Genomic DNA, 20,841 nt, shown 5'->3' on the forward strand with positions numbered 1-20,841 from the left:
TCATTATAATTCAATATACTTATCTGGATGATAGTGCAAATGCCCATAATCTGCTACGATTTAATTCCATTTTGATGACCAACCTGGACAATTCAAGTAGCTAAGATAAATGTTACATTTAATATCTCGGGTTTAGCGTTAGATTTTGGAGACGCATCCTCAATATTTGCCTCTCGTTCAAGCACCCTTTTTATTTTCTTTTGGCCTCCAGTTTAATTGTGCATTGATAGAGACTCGTGTTAATAACGTGTTATGAAACAATATAAAACAATGAGAAGAAAGTAGAGAGAAGAGAGAAGACTTATTGTTCCTCTTGAAGGGATGATTTACAATGTAAAGAGCCCCTTTATTTATATGGGAAAAGTGACTTATTCCCAAAGTTAGGGTTCCTAAATTTTCTCTATCAGATAGACATTTACAAATCTTGGATTCTTTTTGCTAAGTTTAGATCTCTGTATTGGTTACTCAACTACTCAAATTTCAAGCTTGATTGCTAATTTGATACATCATCTAATAATTGTTCGATAATAGCTAGTTCGTTACCAAATCAATATCTTATTAGTTTGCTATCAAATTAGTAACTTTAAAATTCGATAGGCCAAATCATAAAGTAAAGTTATTCGTCCGATCCTTCTGATAAGCAACCCTAGTAAAAGGTGTCATTAAAGTCTTCAAATTAAAATTGATGATATTGACTTGGTGAAATGTAATTAAATGAAAAACATTTGGGTGTATACTAATATTTCAAAAACTATAAAAAGTCTCAACCCCCCACCCCCTTTTTAAATTAAATTTCAAAATTTGGATTTTTCCCTCTGTTGTTATCTTTTCAATCTTCCTTTCTCTCTATTTTCGAGATGTCTATCTCCCTCAAGCTTCTTATTTCTTTCTCTCTTCATGCGTCTTCTTCTTCTTTGTTGTCTTTCGCTGCAATTGTTCCTGTCGTTGTTCGCTATTTTTTATCCTCACTTTTACATACTGTTTTGCTTTGATTTTAATTTATTTTTATTTTTTTAAAAGTCATTAAAGAAAATCTCCAGAAATCAAGCAACTACGATAGTTATTGCAATAATTACGATAATTATTACAACAACTATCTTAGTTATTGCATCAACTTTAACCATTGTTTGAATTGTTACAACAATTGAAAGTATTGCAACACCTTTAACAAACTTCGATAGTTATTTAATTTTCTAACAGAAAAAAGTGAAGAAAATAGCAATTGTGATAGCGATGAGGTGAAAATGAAGTAGGGAGTGCTGATTGTTATGGCGATGGAAGAGGAGGAAATGACGATGATGAAAGAAGAAATGGTGGTGGTGATATGGAGGAGGAAGTGATGGTGATGAAAAAAAAAAAATGGTAGTGATGAAGGAGGAATATTAGAAGGAAGTGATGGTGATAATAGCGGCGACTGAAGGGGAGGGGAGCGCCACCTGCAGTTGCAGAAGGATGAGGGGTGGGATAAGAAAGATAAGGTCTTTGTATAACAAAATTAGTATCATCAACACTAATCTTAAAGTTATCACATTTACTCAATGATTAAGCTACGGTTTTACTATAAGTTTCCAAATATTCTTGCCAAATAATATTTGGTCAAATTACACCATGTGTTTGGCCCCAAGTTTTCCAAAGAATATTTGATTATTTAAAAAAAATATAATTTATACTTAAAAGTTTTAAAAACTATTAAAAATATTCATAAATTTATATTATCTATTTATAGTGAATATATTGCATGAAAAATAACCTTATAACATGATTGATAACAATCAACTGCAACAAAATAACAATATATGCAATACAATACATTAATCGCATATTCAAATTTGTCATTGATTCTGTTATAATTATAACCCATTAAAAATAAATATATTTTTTTCAGTTTTGTCACTCAAATTAGAATTCGAACTTTTTCGGAGGAGGTACTAACAAATATTAGTTTGGAATTAATAAATAATGGATTTTTTTTTTATAAAATATTAAAAATTGGGGTAATTTTTAAATTTTTTAAAATTTTCAAATATTAGAACTTGACCCAAATACTAATCTTTTCTAGTATTTGGAAACTTGGGATACTTGGCAAGTATATTTGCCAAGTTGTATAACCAAATACCGCTTTCCAAAATTTCCCCAATTTTTTCTCAAATATTCTTGGGGTCAAACGGTCCTAAAACTTGTGTCAATTCTCTTAATTTCAAAAGTCTTTTGTCACCCTTAGTTATTTTTTTCAATAAAAAAACAAAATGATTAACTTATTGGGGTAGTTAATCATAATTAGTACACCGAATCATAATTGACATTGAGTTTTTTTATTAGTTTACAAATAATGATATGAATGACATTTTTCAGACGAAAAAGACATAGATGAGCCAATTTTTTTAACTAATGTCATAAATAAGTCTTTTCTCAAAGTTTGATATATTTAAGCCTTTTTCCTAGAAAAAATGAGGGGCATAGTTGATGGGACACTCTGATTATTTCCCATGGAAATTTCTCGTAATATGTATATGCCTGGTGCTTATGCAGTTTACGTTATATTTATCTACATTGTTCCTAAGGCAACTTTGGCATCCTGCAGCCGCAATGGAAGCAGAGGCGGATCTATGTAGGTTTAAGGGGTATCACGTGACACTGCTTCATCAAAAGTTTTCACTAAATATATATATAATTAAAGACCCAAAAAAAATAAATCGATATATTATATACAGTGACACTCTTTAACACAATGTATACTCAGCTTGGCTGGTCAGACACCTTGATTCTAAGGTAGAGGCATGTGTTTGAATCTAAATCATGTCATTATATTTATACATTTGAAGTTCTTCTTCACCTTTTTTATAGACTTATTTTTTATGGTTTTTTTTTTTCACCTTCTTTCTCACCAATAAGTTAAGAACAATTTCTGAAATATTTAATAGTATTAATTTTAAAAAAATATTTTGAATACATTCCAAAATAAAAAAAGTCATGAATTTTTTAGTAATTTTTTAAAAATATCTTTTTTAGAAAATGTATAGTATTAAGCGCGAATTGTATTTTATTCATATTTTGTTCTTTTTTATAAAAATAATATGATATCACATTATTTTATTCATTATTTTTTATTTAAAAAGGTGATACCCCTTATAAAAAAATCCTACGTACGCCACTGGCCACTACATGGAAGAAGGGGAGGTCAGGTACTTGGGTAGTCTAACACATCATATGTGATAATACTAATTAAATAAGTTTGACTACATACGAATCGTTTGGTTGTTGAGATGCAATAATAAGTATATTTATAGCTACTAGATTTTTAAGGCCCGTGATACGGGCCCAATATAATCAATTATTAATCATTATTTGACAAATATTAAAAGGTATTTCTATAACATTCTGATCAACATTAATTAATATTGATCCTAGTAAAAAATTTAGTATTAAAAAATATAAAAAAATAACCATAAAAGAATATAGTGCATTGAATGGTGTTTCTTCTTCCTTAATTAAATATCTTAATTTTGAGTTTTGGATATGAAAAAAATTCATAATAGAAAGCTCTATATCCGAATGGGCAACTCCAATATAAATATCGAATACTGAATAAACATATTAAATTAAATTAACCCAATAATATTTTAAAGTATAATTGATATTAGCGATGGGTAGATTCATTTTTTAAGTTGTAAAACTCTGAAGTATAATATTCAATTTATTTATTTATATTACTATAAGACACAAATTTAGTAGGATTCAGAGTTAATTTGTCTGTTAGATTGGATTATATCTTATATAAAAATCATGAATCATTATGTATTATCATCTTGAAATCTATCCTATTCATTTCAATTAAATTGTCGAATTTTTCTTTATAATCTATTAAAAAGTAATGTCCCTTTTCTTTTCTTAGTTCCAACTCCACATAACATATTTAAGATCACAAGATTAAAAGACATTTACTATATTTTACATATTTAAAATCACAAGATTCAAAAATCTTCCTTAATTTCTTAAATTTCATGCCAAGTCAATATAGAACAAACACATTAACACAGAGAGATTAATATTTTGTATTTATCACTCATACATAAAAATTAGAACTAAGAAGCAAGTTTCACTATTACATGAAGTTCTATATATGCATAATTTGTCTTAATGAACATAATTTTTTTAGCATGATACAAATGTGTTTTTGGTTCTCTTTTTTCATGCACAATAACTTATAGGAACAAATATTTTTGTTATTTTTATCAGTTTAGTGAAAAAATTTCAAACAATCTGAAAACATAAATGCATTTTCTTTGTTTTAAAAAAATCTATTTAGAATTACATGTTAAATTAGCATGATATTTTAATACATAGATCATTACATATCGTATTGATTTCCTCATCCAGATATTTTATCTTATTCCAAAATTTATTCATAATTTTTAAAATTACTATTAATCATTTGCTATTTTTGTCATCTCTTTCTAAATATTAATCTACTTAAATTTATTTTACTTCTCTAATTAATGTATTGATTTTTCATGTGTTCCGATTCTTAACTTCCTATTTCAAACAAAAGAATAGCAATATTAAGTAAATCAAGTAAACAATTTGATTAATCTTAAAATTTAAAATATTCTATTATCAAAATATTCTTATCATTAATGTATGTAAATTGAACACGAAAAATACTTATTATTTCTCTTTAATATTTGATTCGCAAAATTTTAAAACTATTTATTTAAAAATTTAGTTAGTTTCTTAGTTTACTTTAATTTCATTTAATTTATCTATCCATTTTATTTATTAATTTTTATTTTTATGTAAATATTTTTATTTTTTAATACATTTTAAATCATGTTTGTTTCTTTTTATATTTATTTTAGTGCAAAAAGTAAAGGTGTTAATGAAATATAAATTGATTTAATAAATGGGTCCCACCATTTTTAGATAGTACGGCTACTTATTTTTATTTTTTAATACATTTTAAATCATGTTTGTTTCTTTTTATATTTATTTTAGTGCAAAAAGTAAAGGTGTTAATGAAATATAAATTGATTTAATAAATGGGTCCCATCATTTTTAGATAGTACGGCTACTTATGATATTTTTATGCTTTTCAAGATAGAAAGTACACGTGACCATCATAATAATAGCAACTTGGTTAGGTAATCTAGGAAATTCAATAATTTTGCAGCAGAAAGTACAATTGCTTTAAGCTGATAATTTTGGTAAAATGACAAAAGTGCCCCTGGTCGTCCTGATCGTCTTCACTCTTCTATATAATAGAATAGAAAAATAGATAAAAATATAAAGTTGAACAAGTAGACAAACGTGTCCTACGAGACATAATTCACGTAAGACGCTACATAGAATCTCGCATAGGACATGAATTATATCGCCGCGTAGGACGTCAAGTAGGACACATGTGTCTACTTGTCCATTTCTATACAAATTTTTGTGTCTACTATGCACATTCAAAATTGGAGGACACTGATGTTAAATGAAACCAAATTAAATGACATATTTATATTTTATGCATTTTAGAAAAATATATTTATATTTTTATATAAAATTTAACCAAACACGACTTTAATTATACATTTTTTTAATAAAATAAAAACTATATTTTCATGACCGAACCAGATTAAGAAAGTAAATGATTAAAAGGCCTCGAATTCAAATTTTGAATATGAAAAAAATCTCATTAAAAGTAGTAAGTACATTTAAAAATAAATATGAACTCAAATTAATTATTTTTATTTTTTAAAAAAAAAATGTGTGGTCTTGAATGCATAGACCTTTGACGTGAGTAAAAAATGGGTCCATGTTTTAACTTTGCATTAATTTCTTTTACTCCTCCCAATGTGTTGTACACGTGTGACAATGGAAATCAACAACTTAATGGTGGATAAAGTGGAAATTACATAACTTTTGGCTGGTTTTTTTGGAATGTTCAATACTCTCAATGCAAAATGTACAATTAAGTTAAGCTTGAAATTTTATTAAATTGACAAAAGTACCCTTGGTCGTCCTGGTCGTCTTCACTCTTCTATATAATAGAAATATATCGATAATACATGAAATTAATTATCGCACTTTCTATATATGATAGTTTGTTTCTATACTTAATGTAAATAATAAGATAAAACAATTTTAAAATTAATTAATATTTTTGATCAAATGCATGATAATTTTTTTTATCCTTATACGCTTTTACTATATCAGGTGGCTCTGAGCCTCTGCCTAGTTCTGTCACATTCAAATAGGCAGAAATTAAAATTTTTTAGCTACTTATAAATCAATAAAAGAAATGTCCTTTTTAATTTTTTTATCGGTAAAAATGAAAATTTCTTTTTTTTAAAAAAATATCATAAAGCTAAAAAAAACGAAAAATTATATGACCTATAAAACTAGTTCTCCCTTCAACATGAGAGTTATTTATGAATATTTGTTGGAAGTTTTTTTTTTCTTTTAGGATGCTTTTTAAGAAAAAGTGTAATTATAGTAGTATCACTTAACATGATTATACAAAAATATCAGCAGCTTTAAAAGAAAATTATTAAGTAATGAGGAAAAAAAAGATATTTAACTAAGATGTTAATAGAAGTAAAATAAATTTAAAAGTTGAGAAATAATTTATTCTTATTTGAAGGCTAAAAAAATGTCACCTTAATATAATTAGAAATATGGTAACATTTAAATTTCTCTTTTAACCTTTAGTGGTCGTTTGGTTGAGAATAAGTTATCTTGAGATTAACCACCCCCAAATAAGTTATCCCATCATGTATATAAGATAATTTATCTCATCACTATGGTATAAGTTGGTGAGATAAATAATTTCATGACTACCTAACAACTCCTACCAAGCACATGACAAAAAAAAATTATATTTTATTATGAGATTATTATATCTTATACCTCACACTAAACTACTCTTTAATGAAATGATCTACAGTCACACAAATATTTAAAAATTGTTTTGAACCACAAATTTCAAAAGTCTTTTTTTTTCTTAGACACCGTCCAAATCATACAGTACCACATAAAAATAAAATCAACGACGAACTAAACATCAATTAATATGAGTATTATAGTAAAATACTCACATCAATCATTGCTTCTCAAGGAACTTGCAAAGTTTAAAGTGAACAAACAAAAATAAATAAAAGAAAATAAAACACACTCCTAATAAAATACTTCTTAAGGATTGTATTAAGTCAATATAAATCAAACAATATAAAACAAAGGGATAAGGGTCTGAAAAATATCCCAACCTTGGTCGAATTTGTTGTTGCGATACTAAACTTTCATGAGGACCTATTACCTCCCTAGACTATTTAATACCATATTTTTTACCCCCTGAACTATTTAATAATGTATTTTAAAGGTATATATGTGCCCACGTGGACAGATTACTATTTATAATTTTACATTATTTTTTATGTCCACGTGGGCAAATATATATGTTTAAAATACGATATTAAATAGTCTAGGGAGGTAATAGGTCCTCATGAAAGTTTAGTATCGCAACAATAAATTCGACCAAAATTGAAATATTTTTCAGACCCTTATCCCTAAAACAAAAGAATGCCTAATTTCCACCTTTACCTTTACTCAATAAACATAAAAAGAGAATAATATTAAATTGAAATCAAATAATAAATAAGAATAATTTAGTCATAGTAATATATTCCTCCTCCCCCCCCCACCCCACACACTCTTGGTATTATTGCTACTCATAGTTTTTGGAACCGACCACTCCAGCAACTAGCTGACTTATGTGTGCTTAGTCAAACTCAAAAAAACTTTACATATTGGCAAGTTCCAAGTTCCAAGTTGCAAACAGAGCCTAATGACTTAATCCTTAAAAAAACCAATCCAAATAAAAACAACATACGACTCATTCACTACACCACACCTGTAAAGCCGCACGTGTCTTTGACTTTCCTTTGACTTCCCCGCAGAAGCTTCGAAAAATTCAGCTTACAAGCCCTAATCTTCCGTCCAAGCTCCAAAATTGAACTTTGGACCTCACTTTTCTCCATTACATTACTACTTCATTAGCTCAGGTAACTTTTCTTCTCTCTTCTTTTTTCTAATTACTATGTTTTTTTTTACTGTTTTGAGTTCCATTGAGGTTTTGATCGTGATTACTCTAATGGGTTTGAATTTGAACTCCATAATTTCACTTGGGGTGTAGTAAAGTTCGTTTCTTTTCAGTTTTTGTTACTTATTTTTACTGTTTCTTGCAAAATTTAGTGTCAATTTTGGAATATGCTTAGTATTTTGGACTAACCTGTTTGTATTACAATGTGTTTAATTATGAGTTTATCTGTTTTACTCTGGCTTGCTCCTTACTAGAACTTAAAAACAAGTTTGTTTGTTTTTTTGGTGTGTGTATGATTATATCTTTTTGTTGCTCAGATAATGAAATTAAGTCTATGTAATGTGACTGACTGATCAGTATATGTTTTAACACATTCTAGCCAAATAGAATGAGGGATTTCTTGAGGATGAGGATTAAGGAGTGAAAAGATTAAGTAGTGGACAATGAACCGTCGATCCTCTGTGCTTTTGATTTCTATAACTACAAATTTTGACTAAGGGTGTGACCTAGTCAATGAAGCGGTTTGAGCGTCACGAAGTCTCAGGTTCAAATTCCAATAGAGATAAAACACTAGGTGACTTTTTTTAATATGTTCTAGCTTTGGTGCATAGAGATATTTAGAGATATTTAGTACCTGTAGGTGGTGGGAGGTGTCAGGTATTCCGTGGAATTAGTTGAGGTGCGTGTAAGCAGGCACTAAAACATAGTTTTACTTAAATTCTTCATGAGGTGGAGTACTATCACATGGAGCCTTCCAAATTTGTGTATAGAAAAAGACAAAGATTTGTCTTGCTTATATGTGCTTCTTCATTGGATATTTGGATTGAGAGTGCAGTAGCGACTTCTTACCCAAGTTATGAACTCTTTACTTTGTTTCATTTCTTTCAGTTGAAAATATGGAATTTAGAAGATTATAAATCATTGTTGCAATTGGAAATACATATTGATTCATTTTTCTTCTTTTGTTTACAGGTTTTCTTGCAGAATTGGATTACACAGGATATAGGGAACACATACAGTGGATTTTGCTGCTGTGATCGGCTTTGTTAATTGATTGAGCAGAGGTGCTCTTTATTTTATTGATTTCATGGTACTTTCCCTGATTATTTAATTGCTTCTGTTCAGTGTTCGAAGTGAATACGGGAGTGAGAATGCCCACAAATCGGCATTGCCCCCGAATTGACACTTATCAGCTGAAGCTTCGGCTTGAAAGGAAGATTGGTCAACAAAAGGCAGAGAAATATTTTACTGCGTTAAGCAAATACTTGAGTCTAAAGCTTAACAAGTCAGAGTTTGAGAAGTTCTGCATTGGTTTGTTGGGGAGAGATAATATCTGCCTTCATAATGCACTTATGCGAGCAATTATAAAAAATGCCTGTGCAGCTAAGACACCTCCACCGAAGAATGGCACAATGCAGCCTTCATTTAATGTCAAAGTTCCAAATGGATATCAAGGAGGCACTCTCCAGTCACTATGCAGGGATGTGTTTCCTCAGTCTCCTAGAAAGGGGAGAACTCCTACTCTTCGTGATCGTCGATTCAAGGACCGGGCATGTCCTCCGCGGCCTCATTGGAAAACCCATTCTGCTGAAGATAATGCACCAAAAACACGAGAGCATCAAAGTGCTACTGAGTTGCTACCATTGGGTAGCATTCATAGTAGAAGCCATGTAACTGCTCCCCTTGGCATCTCCCTGAGTGGTAGGGGAACAAGGAAAGTTGTATGTCACAGATCAGGCCTTTTACACGGTACTGAAACTTGTAATAGCACTCGTGAGTTGCCAGACTCCAACTCTCTAAAGAAATGGTTGGAACAAAAGTCGGAGACAGAAGGCGTACAGATATCAACAGATGCCATAAATGTGTTGAATAATGGGCTTGATGTTTTTCTAAAGAGATTAATAAAACCTTGTTTGGACTTAGCAAGGTCAAAGTCACAACACAAGCGCATCCATGACCAAGCTGTTTCAGTTTCAAATAAAACGAGGCCCATGAAGTACATTCAGAAACCGAGTGATCTCTTTTCTGTTTCAATACTGGATTTTCGCTCTGCAATGGAGTTGAATCCCAGGATACTGGGGGAAGATAGCCAAATACAGCTTGAGAAAATTTCCTTGCATGGATACAAAGAACCATTGATCAATTAGTGCATTGATATTGGTGTCGTTGCAATTCCAAGTCCATCTGAAAGTGATGACTTGAGTTGTGATTTTAAAAGTCGCTCAACCAGTGATGCTGATGCAGTTTATATAAGCAGTAATAAAGCTTCAACGTCGTTTAGAGCTATGCAAAATTTTGGATCAAGGTTAGGTTGTGTATACATCTAAGAGCTGATTATTTCTAAATTGAGAGTTATTATTACCTCATAAAGTAGCAAGATATCAATACTTATAAGATTGTAGCCATTACAAATAGAGTTAAGTAGTCTTCTTTAACTCATAGTTTAGTCTTTCATGTAACTGACTGTTGTTTGTTAATAAAGTTTAATTTCTTACCTCTCTGTACCATTATTTACTTAGCTAGCGTTTGGTCAAAGATTTAGTTGAAACTTGAAAAAAAAAAGAGTTTTTGGAACTTGAAGTTGTGTTTGGACATGCATTTTACTAAGAATTTTTTTTAAGTTTTGTGAGGGGAAGTGAAATTTCACCCAGAAACTGGTCTGGGATCTGGGACAATTTTTGGAACTTGAAATTTTTTCGAAGATAAATTTTCAAAAACTAACCAAATTTCATGAACACACTATGTTTTCAATATTTCTGGAAATATATTCCCAAAATCTATAGCCAAATGGGATCTTATATTCTCTTCTTTTGTCCCTTCCTTCAAAGGGAAAAGAGAAGTGGAGAAAAAAGCTGTGCCATTTTTGTATAGTTGGTTTTAAAGTGGAATTGTCAGGTAGAAGGATCATTTACACTTGTAGCCCTTTTTGGATGATGTGTACATTTGATCCCCTACTCTTAAAGTAAGATCGCAAGATCTGGAGTGGCGTATGGCTAGGAGTCGAGTTGATATGGAAAGATAGAGATTTAAGCTGAGGGCTAAAGAAATGCGCAGACTGCTTTCGGTAAGTCCAACAATTTTAATTATCTTTTTTTATGGTTATAAAGCAATGACAAGTAATGCTAGGTGGCCTTGGTAATTGGTATGTTCCGATTCTGATAGGTGCGCCTGACATCAACATTTCCACGATTAGTTAATATTTCATTCTGGTTGCTGCCTTCAAGTCTCTTGCTCCATTTAAGCCCCGTCTTAATAGAAGTGGATAGCAGCACTGGGTGGACAGTCTATCCACTCTTAAAGACTTGTCTTTTCCTTCTTTCCCATCAGGTCGCTTAACTGTCTGCTTTGATCTTTGTTAATGGAGTTATTTATTTAACGCATACTATATTAACCTCTTGTCTGCTGTTTCCTAAATTAGTACCTTAATGTCTCATTATGGATCTGGAATACAGTCTCTCATCATGCACTGATGTTTTCCTTTTGAAAACGCGGATGATAAGAACTCAATTTGTAGTGTGTGGTGAGATAGCTGGGATGGAGTTCTTTCATAGAGTACAGTATAAATGATAAATCCTTCTGTTCTTACCTGAAATATATCAGATAAAGTTTGTGGCTTCTATAATGGCATATTAGATTAGACCAATAGCCATTACAATCAGAATAGCCTAGCAAGAAATATCACAGGACCTATGATTAAAGCATAAGTTAAATACTTATATATAACAACATGACTCGCAGAAACATTAAAACAAAGAAGAACAAACAACCTAATGAAAATATAGTTGCATCATGATATGGAATTACGCCTATCTCTACTTGGTTTGTTTTTCCTTTTGCTGGGCGATGGAATTGTGACTTCATCAGCTCCAAATGATGGATACAGTTTCCCAAGCTTTCTGGATACGGCAGTTATGAAAGATTTTCGTGGCAAACGAGGCTTATCAGAAGGTGGAGTAGTGATCCCCAAAGGGGTGCTAGCTGCTGATTTGTCATCACGTTTTTCAATTTCTCTGCACTTCATTTTCAATTTCATAAGCTCAAATTTGAGATCCTGATTTTCTCTTTTTAGACTTGAGACTTCGTCTGTAACAGGAGAAATGCCACTGGAGAACCAATTGAATTTAGGTGGACGAGAAGGAGGATCTGCCCCTACTAAACTACCATCCATTACTTCGCGAAGGCGTTGTTGCTCATAGTAAAGCACTTGCACAACAATCTGAACAGGGAGCCTCTCATTCTGAGCAGCGTGAGCACAAGCTTCTCGAGTTAGCTTTTGACAGTTCATAACACTGCAAACTTTTTTCCTCTCAACATCACTTAGAGCTGGATGTGCCTTCAAATTGTGCAAAAGCTAGAAGATTAGTGACAGGTATCTCTGACAGGGTTATTTACTTTGGATTTTTAGTTATATGAGTTCACAATATATATAATTTTTCTTATATTATCATGTTAAAGTGACATACAACAGTAGATAATTCTTCGTAGCTATCCTGATATAGCAACGTGGGTATAGAATAGCATGATTTGAAGTTTCAAAACCCTTTTTTTTTTTTTTTTTGATGAAGTAAATGTTCCATTGAAGGCATCAAGAAGATGCAAATTAGTTGCAAAACCCTTTTCTTTCTGCAGCTAAACTATAAACCTTATCAAATGAAACTGATTGTTGAACAGTACTTTTGATCTACAAATGACACACTTAAAAGAACATCGATACAGAACATGAACATGTTTAAGATCTTGTAAATGCTTAGGCAGAAAGATGCAATCTCCCTTAGTATCATTTGTATACTGCAAAAATATTTTGTCACTTAACTGAATTAGACCCTTAATGAATTTATACAAGAAATCATAATGATTCAAATACTACTTCACATCCCAAACAACAACATTTTCGGGTGCAATCAATAAATCCTTATGTCACTTAAGAACATATGTCAATCAAGGTACTAAACCAGTTGATTATAAAGATTACTCCTTCCATTTCAATTTGTTTGTCTTACTTTCCTTTTTTCGTCTCTTTCAAAAAGAACGTCTCTTTTGCTTTCTGGCAATTCCTTATTTTCAACTTTTCACCTGACATGTTTAAGACTACAAGATTAATGGACATTTTGGTACATTCTACATATCTTTAGTTTAACACCACAAAAGATTCAAAAGTCTACACTACTTTCTTAAACTCAGTGTCAAGTCAAAACCAGACAAACATATTGAAACGGAGAAAGTACTATTTGGTAGTTGGTATCAAAGATTCAACGTGCATACCTTCAAATACACGTCAATGGCCTTGTACATCATATCTTCTGTGATCCTTAATTGCTCTGGAGCGACTTCAGCAACACTAATAAACTCTGAAACAGAGAGATTACTGTCAGAGGCAATTTCAGCAAGGTAATCTTGCATTAGTTTCCCAACTTTCTCCATGTCACTTGCTGATGGAAACACATTCTCTTCATCGTTGAAGCCTAATTGATTTCCCACCATTTCATACTCTAGGAAATTCATCATAATATGTTTCACAGTTTCAACATCAAAGAATGTACCCCCTGGCAATGAATATGAAGGAAATAATACATCATCTAATACGGCCTGTCCAAGTTGCAATGACATTCTCCTCTCCAAATCAACCCTGCAAGAAACTGTGGTTTCTAGATATATTGCAGCTCGGAGAAGCAATGAGAGAAAGCTAACTGACAAAGCATTTTTCTCCCTTGGCAAAAGACTAACAATAGTTTCTAAAACCGCCCTCTTTTCATGTTCTATTCTTGCCTCAATCTGTTTCCTCCCTTTTCCTGATATATCCTGGAATGACAAGATAATCATATTAACAAATATTTCACTTAACAAAGAAAATTACTCCCTTATGTTTGGTGCTTGGTCTAAAATAATCCTTTAGATATACACTTAAGCAGTTTAAGTCCTTTGTGTTTATTAAAACTGTGCACTTTTGGTTTCTGTTATACTTGAAACACACGACCTTATTGTCTTTAACAACTACTGCCGTGTGTTTTAAATATAACAGAAGCCAAATGTGCTTAGTTTTTGTTAACATAAAGAACTAAAGTTGCTCATGTATATGTTTAAAAGAATGTATTAGACCAACCTCCAAGCATAAAGGACTATTGAAGGGATGAGACCTCACCAAACCTCCAAGGGATTTCTGCGCGTAGAGCGTTAATATTGGTCCAAGTGCATACTGTTTGAATCCCCTTGCCATCATAGCAATCAAAACCCTTTGGAAAAACTCAATTCCTAGGACAGTTAAATCCTCAGCCCACCAATCAAATGTGGAGGAATTCAAGCCATATTGGCTGTCCTTGCAGACTATATATGCAATTGTGTCTATGCTTCTGTTCACTAATTTTATATCTTCTGCAATGGGAAGAAGCTTTTCTGAAGAGTGTAAAATGGAAACTGAACTTGCAATACTCTTAAGTCCTACTTCATTTAAGTAGGCCTCTGTTAATCCTACCAAATTTCCAACTGCATACTCATCTGTCATCTCAAGATATTCTGCCACACATCTAATCAATGCAATGTTTTCTGGGTTTATCTCAAAGTTTATATCATAACAAAATTTTGCTGCAAGTTCAAATGCCTCTGCTCCTCCAGGAATGTCAGGGATTTCAATTGCAGAAAGCTTAGCATCACTGGATTTTGAGACCAACTTCCTTATGTATCCACACTTTGAGACTAGTGGGAACTGCATGTACACATCAAAGATTGCACCTTTAGTTGAAAGTTTAACTTCTATACACCGATAATATAAAGAATGAGACATAATACATAAACAAACATATTTCAAACTTGGCATATGCTGGCAAGTAAGCACTCCAACTTTGAGAGTACACATCGAGACACCCCAACTTGGTCTCACCTGGCAACTAACACTCCAACTCGTCCCCACCGTGCCTCGTGGACACCCGGCACTAACATGATACATAAATTTTGGAGGTGCCTAGATGGTCATTTTGTAAGTTGGAGTGTTCAACTGACATAGTAGAGACAAGTTGAGGTGTCTAGATGTACACTCCCAAAGTTAGAGTGTTTTACTTGTTAGTTGAGGCCAAATTTGAGTGTGTGTTTATGTAATATACCAAAATAATCCTTCCACTATTAAATCGCCTAAAAGATAACTAGAGGAACTGCTAATGATAAGTATAACTAGTTACTGAAAAGTACAATCTTGATGGAGTTGTTGTAATAATTTGGAACTTGTTCTAATGTACCTTGTGCAGAGAAAAAGTTCTTCCAACATGAATAGTTATATCACTTGGGATATCCTGGGATAAAATCCTGTAGATATTAATTATAAAAAGGTCACTCCTTAATTCATAGAAAAAACTGCATAAAGAGTAGATGGAAAAGAACAATGAGAAACAACAAAAAAGGGAAAAATTATAAGTGAAGATAGAATACCATTCAGAGGTCCTTTTCATAACATTGGAAAGAAGCTCTTTTCTGTTAACATGAGTAGAGAGTTGTGTAGTCTGCTCTGAACCAAGATCCATCATGGCCAATACTATTTAAGTACCTTGATGTCTATTATATTAACTTAGTAAGTATCGTTCTTGATAAAGCAGAAACCAGTACTACTTATGTCCTTGCCTGCATCTTTTGGTTCAAGTGCCTTAGTATATATCATATCATCAGACACCAGGTACAATCAATAAGGTTGGCAGAATTCCCACTATAGGCCCCAATGATAGATAGTACTATGGAAATTATTCCCTTCGTTTCAATTTACGTGGAAGTGTTTGATTGGATACATAGTTTTAAAATAAGAGGAAAACTTTTGAAACTTTTGGTGAAAACAAGTCATAAGTATTTGGGTGACTAGAAATTACTCCTGTGTTTTAATTTATTTGTCTTACTTTTCTTTTTAATCCGTTTCAGAAGAATGTTTCTTTCATTTTTTGGCAACTTTTTAACTCTATTTTTCCACGTTACATGTTTAAGACCATAAAATTGCAAAACATGCATTTTGGTACATTTTATAGATCTTTAGTTTAAAAATCATAAGATTTAAGAGTTTTCTTTACTTTCTTGTCAAATCAACACCAGACAAATAAATTGTAATGGAGGGAGTATCTCATTAAGGATAATTTTAGAAGTTTAAAGTTCAATTATTACTAATAAATATTGACTATAACATTTTTAAAAAAAAACTAATTAAAAAGCAAAATGTGTCACATAAATTTGAACGGAAGAGTATTAGACGATGTATGAGAGTGAGCCTCTAGTAGATCCTCACGAGTGAGTAAGGATGGCAGTGGGGCGAGGCGGATGTAGGGTGGAGCGGGTTTAAGGTTGTGCGGGGCGGGTTGAAGTGGGTTTTTTAAAACTAATGCAGGGCGGGGCGGGTCACAGGTATATGTGATTTTATGTGGGATTAAATTTTATTTTATTTTTTTACATGTTATAAGAGTGATAGAACATTATTTATTAAGATAATTTCTTTAAAGCTACTAAAAAATTATTAAGATAGTAAATGAAAATGGTTCAATAAAAAATAATTCAGTTTCTTACCTGTTTCCCAATTGACCTCTACAAAATAAAATTTTTAGTCACTATCCTATTAAATACAACTTAATGAAAAAATGAATTTATTTTTATTAATTTTATTTTTAGTATCAAATTTAACTAGAAAAAGAAAATATTAAAAAAATTATGCGGAGCGGAATGTGGCGGGTTGAGAATGGAAAAAAATATTATGTGAGGTGGGACGGGGAGAATTAAAAATTTACGGATTAAGCTCAATCCCCCCACACCGCCCCATTGCTATCCCTACGAGTGAACGTTACAGGTCTATATATGTGACAGTAGTGGGGTTAAAATGAGTAGTAAATGATTTAATTGAGTGTGTTGGACGTAGGTCATGCAGAGATGCCCTAGAGGATGGTGCCAAAAGAAAAGAAGTTTCTATGTGTGGATCATTTTCATCCCAAAAATTATTACTGGGTCAATAATACTATTGCTTCTTTTCGTCGATTGGGTTATTGATGTGCCTATTTTAATTCATTAAAAATTAACTTGTTATGTAGTTTAAATTGACTAATGATAAATTTTGGGGTTATGTATAGTTATAATAAAAAAATAAAATTATTAGGTACTAAATTTTAAAAAAAATAATTAAAACTTAGATGAATTGAGATATGGCCAATTGACCCGTTTTGATCCAAACAAATTTTAGTTAGATTAAGTCATGATCCGGTTATTGTCTTAACTCGTCTTATCACCCCTAAGTTGAATTATCAAAAAGAATTAGAAGCACTTTAGATTGATCAGCAATAACATACGTTGAATTTTATATGAACAATATTTGTGAGCTTATTATTGTCACAATTCGACATTTAGGTAATTTTTAGGGTAGAACTGTGGTGACTTTAATAACTAAGGTCTTACCTTCATGTCCCAATTGAATATTTATTTTTTAAGTTATGTCGGCTAGTAAGGTAGTCCACGTGGGCAGAATAGAAATAGTTGAGTCAAAATAAAACCTGAACAATGTAGTGGCTGGAGGTAATAAAGGTCTAAGGAAAAATGCCACGCACCACACTTTTTTATTTAATAGAAAATTTTAGAAATAACAAATATAATAAACATAATAACGTTCTAGCTATTATTTTCATAATTGTGCTTCATAGCTATAGTTTTGTTTGCTATGAAGGCTGCGGTTTGTATATTTCTGTCCGTTTATATATTTCACTTCCAAATATACAAATACGGTAAGTATATAAAAATTCTATATTTATACATTTAGGAATTTTTCAGAACTCCGTTTAAATATATCGTTTTCCAATATACAAACAAGGTAATTAATTCATAAATCATATACAAATAGTTAGGGTAAGCATATACAAAATTCTGGATTTATACAATTAATAACCGAATTATACAAATTCTGAATATATACAAATCAGGCGGATTATACAAATAAGGCGAATAGCAAGAAGTAAGAAAATTGTAGCCGGGAATTACAATTTTCTTAAACTGTAGCTATAGTATCTAATATAGGCAAAATGTTTGTTATTCTGCCTTTTTTTTCCACTTGAGGTTCAAACTGACTAAATCTGAATGACACATTGCATATCCATTTCAGAGTGACACTCTCAACAAAATTTTCTTTATATCTAAATCTTGGATTCAAAATCTCTAATTAAGGATGAAACGGTTCCACACAACCTATATTGGTTGCCCCGCACCACACATTGCATGCGCAAATAAGACGGAATTCAGGTAGTAAGAAGTGGGATTTAATTTGTCAATGTCAGGCTGAAGGGGTTAGATGTGGCCAAGGCACAAAAGGGGACTATAGGATTTACTGACATGGATAAATTTGATGCTTAAACAACCTTATTAATGTTCAATGTAACTTCATATATAGAGCATGAAAGCAGAGGCTTAATTATCGGAATATCCCAACTCCACAAATCGTGATCAGACAATAGAAACCTCATATAATTAGTGTCATGAGATACGTACGTAACAGAAATTTTCATGATTAATGGAATAATACAAAGCCTTGAATTGAAAGCACACCCTTGTTTTCAAATGATTGAACTTGTCGTTTATATGCAGATTGGAACTAAACTTATCGTCTTTGGACGTTGCATGGCGCTTATCTTTCACTCTGCTACTAAACCTAAGGGAATTGGGTAGAGCAAGTTTAAAATCCTTATTGATAACAATTAGAGAATCATTTAAAAAGAAAGTACTCTATAATTTCTTATAACTCGACAAGTACTGTAACTTGAGGTGATACGTGAGCTTTATATGACAAGTCATTGACATATAAATTCATAATTAAATGTCCCAAATGATACCTAACGAGGGGAATAGTGGGTGGTCAGTATGTGATGGATACTCATAATTTAGAGCTGTAATTGTGATAGATGTGACAGAGGCTACCGCAATTTATTAGCCACCAAGTACCACTCAATACCTAACAAAAGAAAACAGTACTTTGTTTAGTAATAGTAGCTCTTAAAAGGAATCTTATCCCATCCATATCTTGTTTCACATCATGAAATTTAATGTTTTGCTTGTTGAAACACACTAATTGAGAAATATGTCATATAGTAATAAATTGAGAGGTAGAAAATAATAAGTTCTTTCGTAATACATGGTAATCGGTCTGTCTTCAAAAAATATATAAGACGAACATACCGTTAGAGAGGCAAACTCAGGTGAAAGGTTGACGTGCATGTGCACCTATTAACTTTAATTTTCTTTTATGTATATATACCTTGAAGAATTACTATATATATTAAAAGAATCTCTTAAACATATATGTTGGACAGGGTCATTTGGTTAGAGTGCCCCAGGCCTTCGAGCGCTGGCGCATAACCCGAATTCAAATATGAGTTACTTCATTTTCGGTTTTACCAGACAATTAAAAGAAATTCATAAAAAGTGTAGGTGACAAACCATCGCTATGTGGAGCTATCTTATCCAATTATGACATTTAATTTATATTTATACGTCTCAATTTTGTGGGTGTTTAATAAAACTTTTAGATGAGATAGTATTGTTTGACATCGCTTCAACTAATGTACATCCATCTTGTTGTCTTCAAATATCGGATCCACCTCGGCTCGTACCAACTAGAAATGACCCGCACAATCATAGATAAGTTAGCCAGAGCTATGTGACCCTAGTTTTGTGACAATGACTGATCTTAAGTCGTAATTTATTGATCGGACAAGAAGTGTATCGTATATATGGTTCGTACACAAATGAGTAATAAAAGTCGGTGTTCCATTTTTTTTTTGCTCTGTTCTCGACCAGGGATTTGACCCCGACTGTCATCCAAAACTTGAGACCCGACCCTAACTTGGGACCAGAGACCTGACCCTTGACCCAAGACCGATCCCGACCCAAACCCCTTCCCTGACCTCGACTTAAGACCCGAACCCCTGGCCCGATCCCACAACCCTCGATCTCTACTGTTAAGCATATATTTTAGCAAGTTCAAAACAGCATAAAGTTTTAGGCAAGAAAACAGAAAGCGGAAAACACACACACAAGACACAACTAATTGAAAAAAATAATAGCATGGTAGGTCCAATATACAGCTGGTTTCTTTGGAGTGTGCGAGCTAATGAGTCCCTGAAAACAACCAAATAGAGTTAAATGTCACGTTATCAGTCTTCAACTAAGTACACATGCGGTACTTGATAACTTGCACGTGTTTTTGCACTACTTACTCATAATCTTGCTATGCCAAGCCAGTCGACGACACTAGGAATATCAAGAAAACTGTAGAGAGAAGTCATGGGAAGAATTGTGTTGTAGAGAATTGTCATTGAACTTTGCTTAATATTTTTACAAATGAATATCCTTCTAATTATAATTTTTCACTACTCATCAGGAGCTAATATGCAAATATTATTACACAAATCCTACATATTTACAAATAATATTCTAGAATTTTCCAAGAAACTCTCCGTTAATCTAGAATCTTCCCACAAATGTTGGTATACTTATCATGTAAACTTCCAGATAGACAGCGATATGCCACATGGTGCCTAAGAAGCATAAGGACGTGACGGCTCATCACACTAAAGCACTACTTGTTGAGCTAGACTCTCATGGAAACAAAATTAAGATTTTTCTTACTAGGCATTAATTTGGACATAGATCTTGCTTAAATTTGAAAAAGAGTTTGCTAAACTAAGATGCTTAAAAAATGACATTTGAAAATTGAAGTTGTGATTGATAACTCCCTCAATTTTTATCGTCCGGATATTCAGGAGTTGAGA

General features: G+C 32.0%; 2 protein-coding genes across 2 annotated transcripts; one reads left to right on the plus strand and one right to left on the minus strand.

Moving 5' to 3' along the window:
- Positions 1–7,874: 7,874 nt before the first annotated feature.
- On the plus strand, positions 7,875–10,573 carry LOC125840249 (uncharacterized). Its single transcript, XM_049519221.1, has 2 exons — positions 7,875–8,042; positions 9,065–10,573. Exon 2 carries the CDS (start codon positions 9,232–9,234, stop codon positions 10,225–10,227), a length of 996 nt encoding a protein of 331 aa, XP_049375178.1. The 5' UTR covers positions 7,875–8,042; positions 9,065–9,231; the 3' UTR covers positions 10,228–10,573.
- Positions 10,574–11,708: 1,135 nt separating this feature from the next.
- LOC125840271 (BTB/POZ domain-containing protein SR1IP1-like) lies at positions 11,709–15,687 on the minus strand. The gene is made up of 5 exons (XM_049519247.1): positions 15,497–15,687; positions 15,307–15,373; positions 14,220–14,780; positions 13,343–13,879; positions 11,709–12,413 (listed from the first exon to the last, which is right to left on the minus strand). The coding sequence occupies exons 1-5, from the start codon at positions 15,589–15,591 to the stop codon at positions 11,868–11,870; spliced, it is 1,806 nt and encodes a 601-aa protein (XP_049375204.1). The 5' UTR covers positions 15,592–15,687; the 3' UTR covers positions 11,709–11,867.
- Positions 15,688–20,841: the final 5,154 nt, after the last annotated feature.

This window comes from Solanum verrucosum, unplaced genomic scaffold, assembly GCF_900185275.1.
Source record: "Solanum verrucosum unplaced genomic scaffold, falcon-dt-bn FXZP01000180.1, whole genome shotgun sequence".
NCBI classification, from domain to species: Eukaryota; Viridiplantae; Streptophyta; class Magnoliopsida; order Solanales; family Solanaceae; genus Solanum; species Solanum verrucosum.

Excerpts from the sequence above, each read along its gene's own strand:
- LOC125840249 (XM_049519221.1), top strand. The coding sequence starts at position 9,232 with ATGCCCACAAATCGGCATTGCCCCCGAATTGACACTTATCAGCTGAAG.
- LOC125840271 (XM_049519247.1), bottom strand. The coding sequence starts at position 15,591 with ATGATGGATCTTGGTTCAGAGCAGACTACACAACTCTCTACTCATGTT. Across the intron at positions 14,781-15,306 it reads GAACTTTTTCTCTGCACAAG|TTCCCACTAGTCTCAAAGTG; the intron begins GTACATTAGAAC and ends GTGTACATGCAG. Across the intron at positions 13,880-14,219 it reads AGAAATCCCTTGGAGGTTTG|GATATATCAGGAAAAGGGAG; the intron begins GTGAGGTCTCAT and ends TTGTCATTCCAG.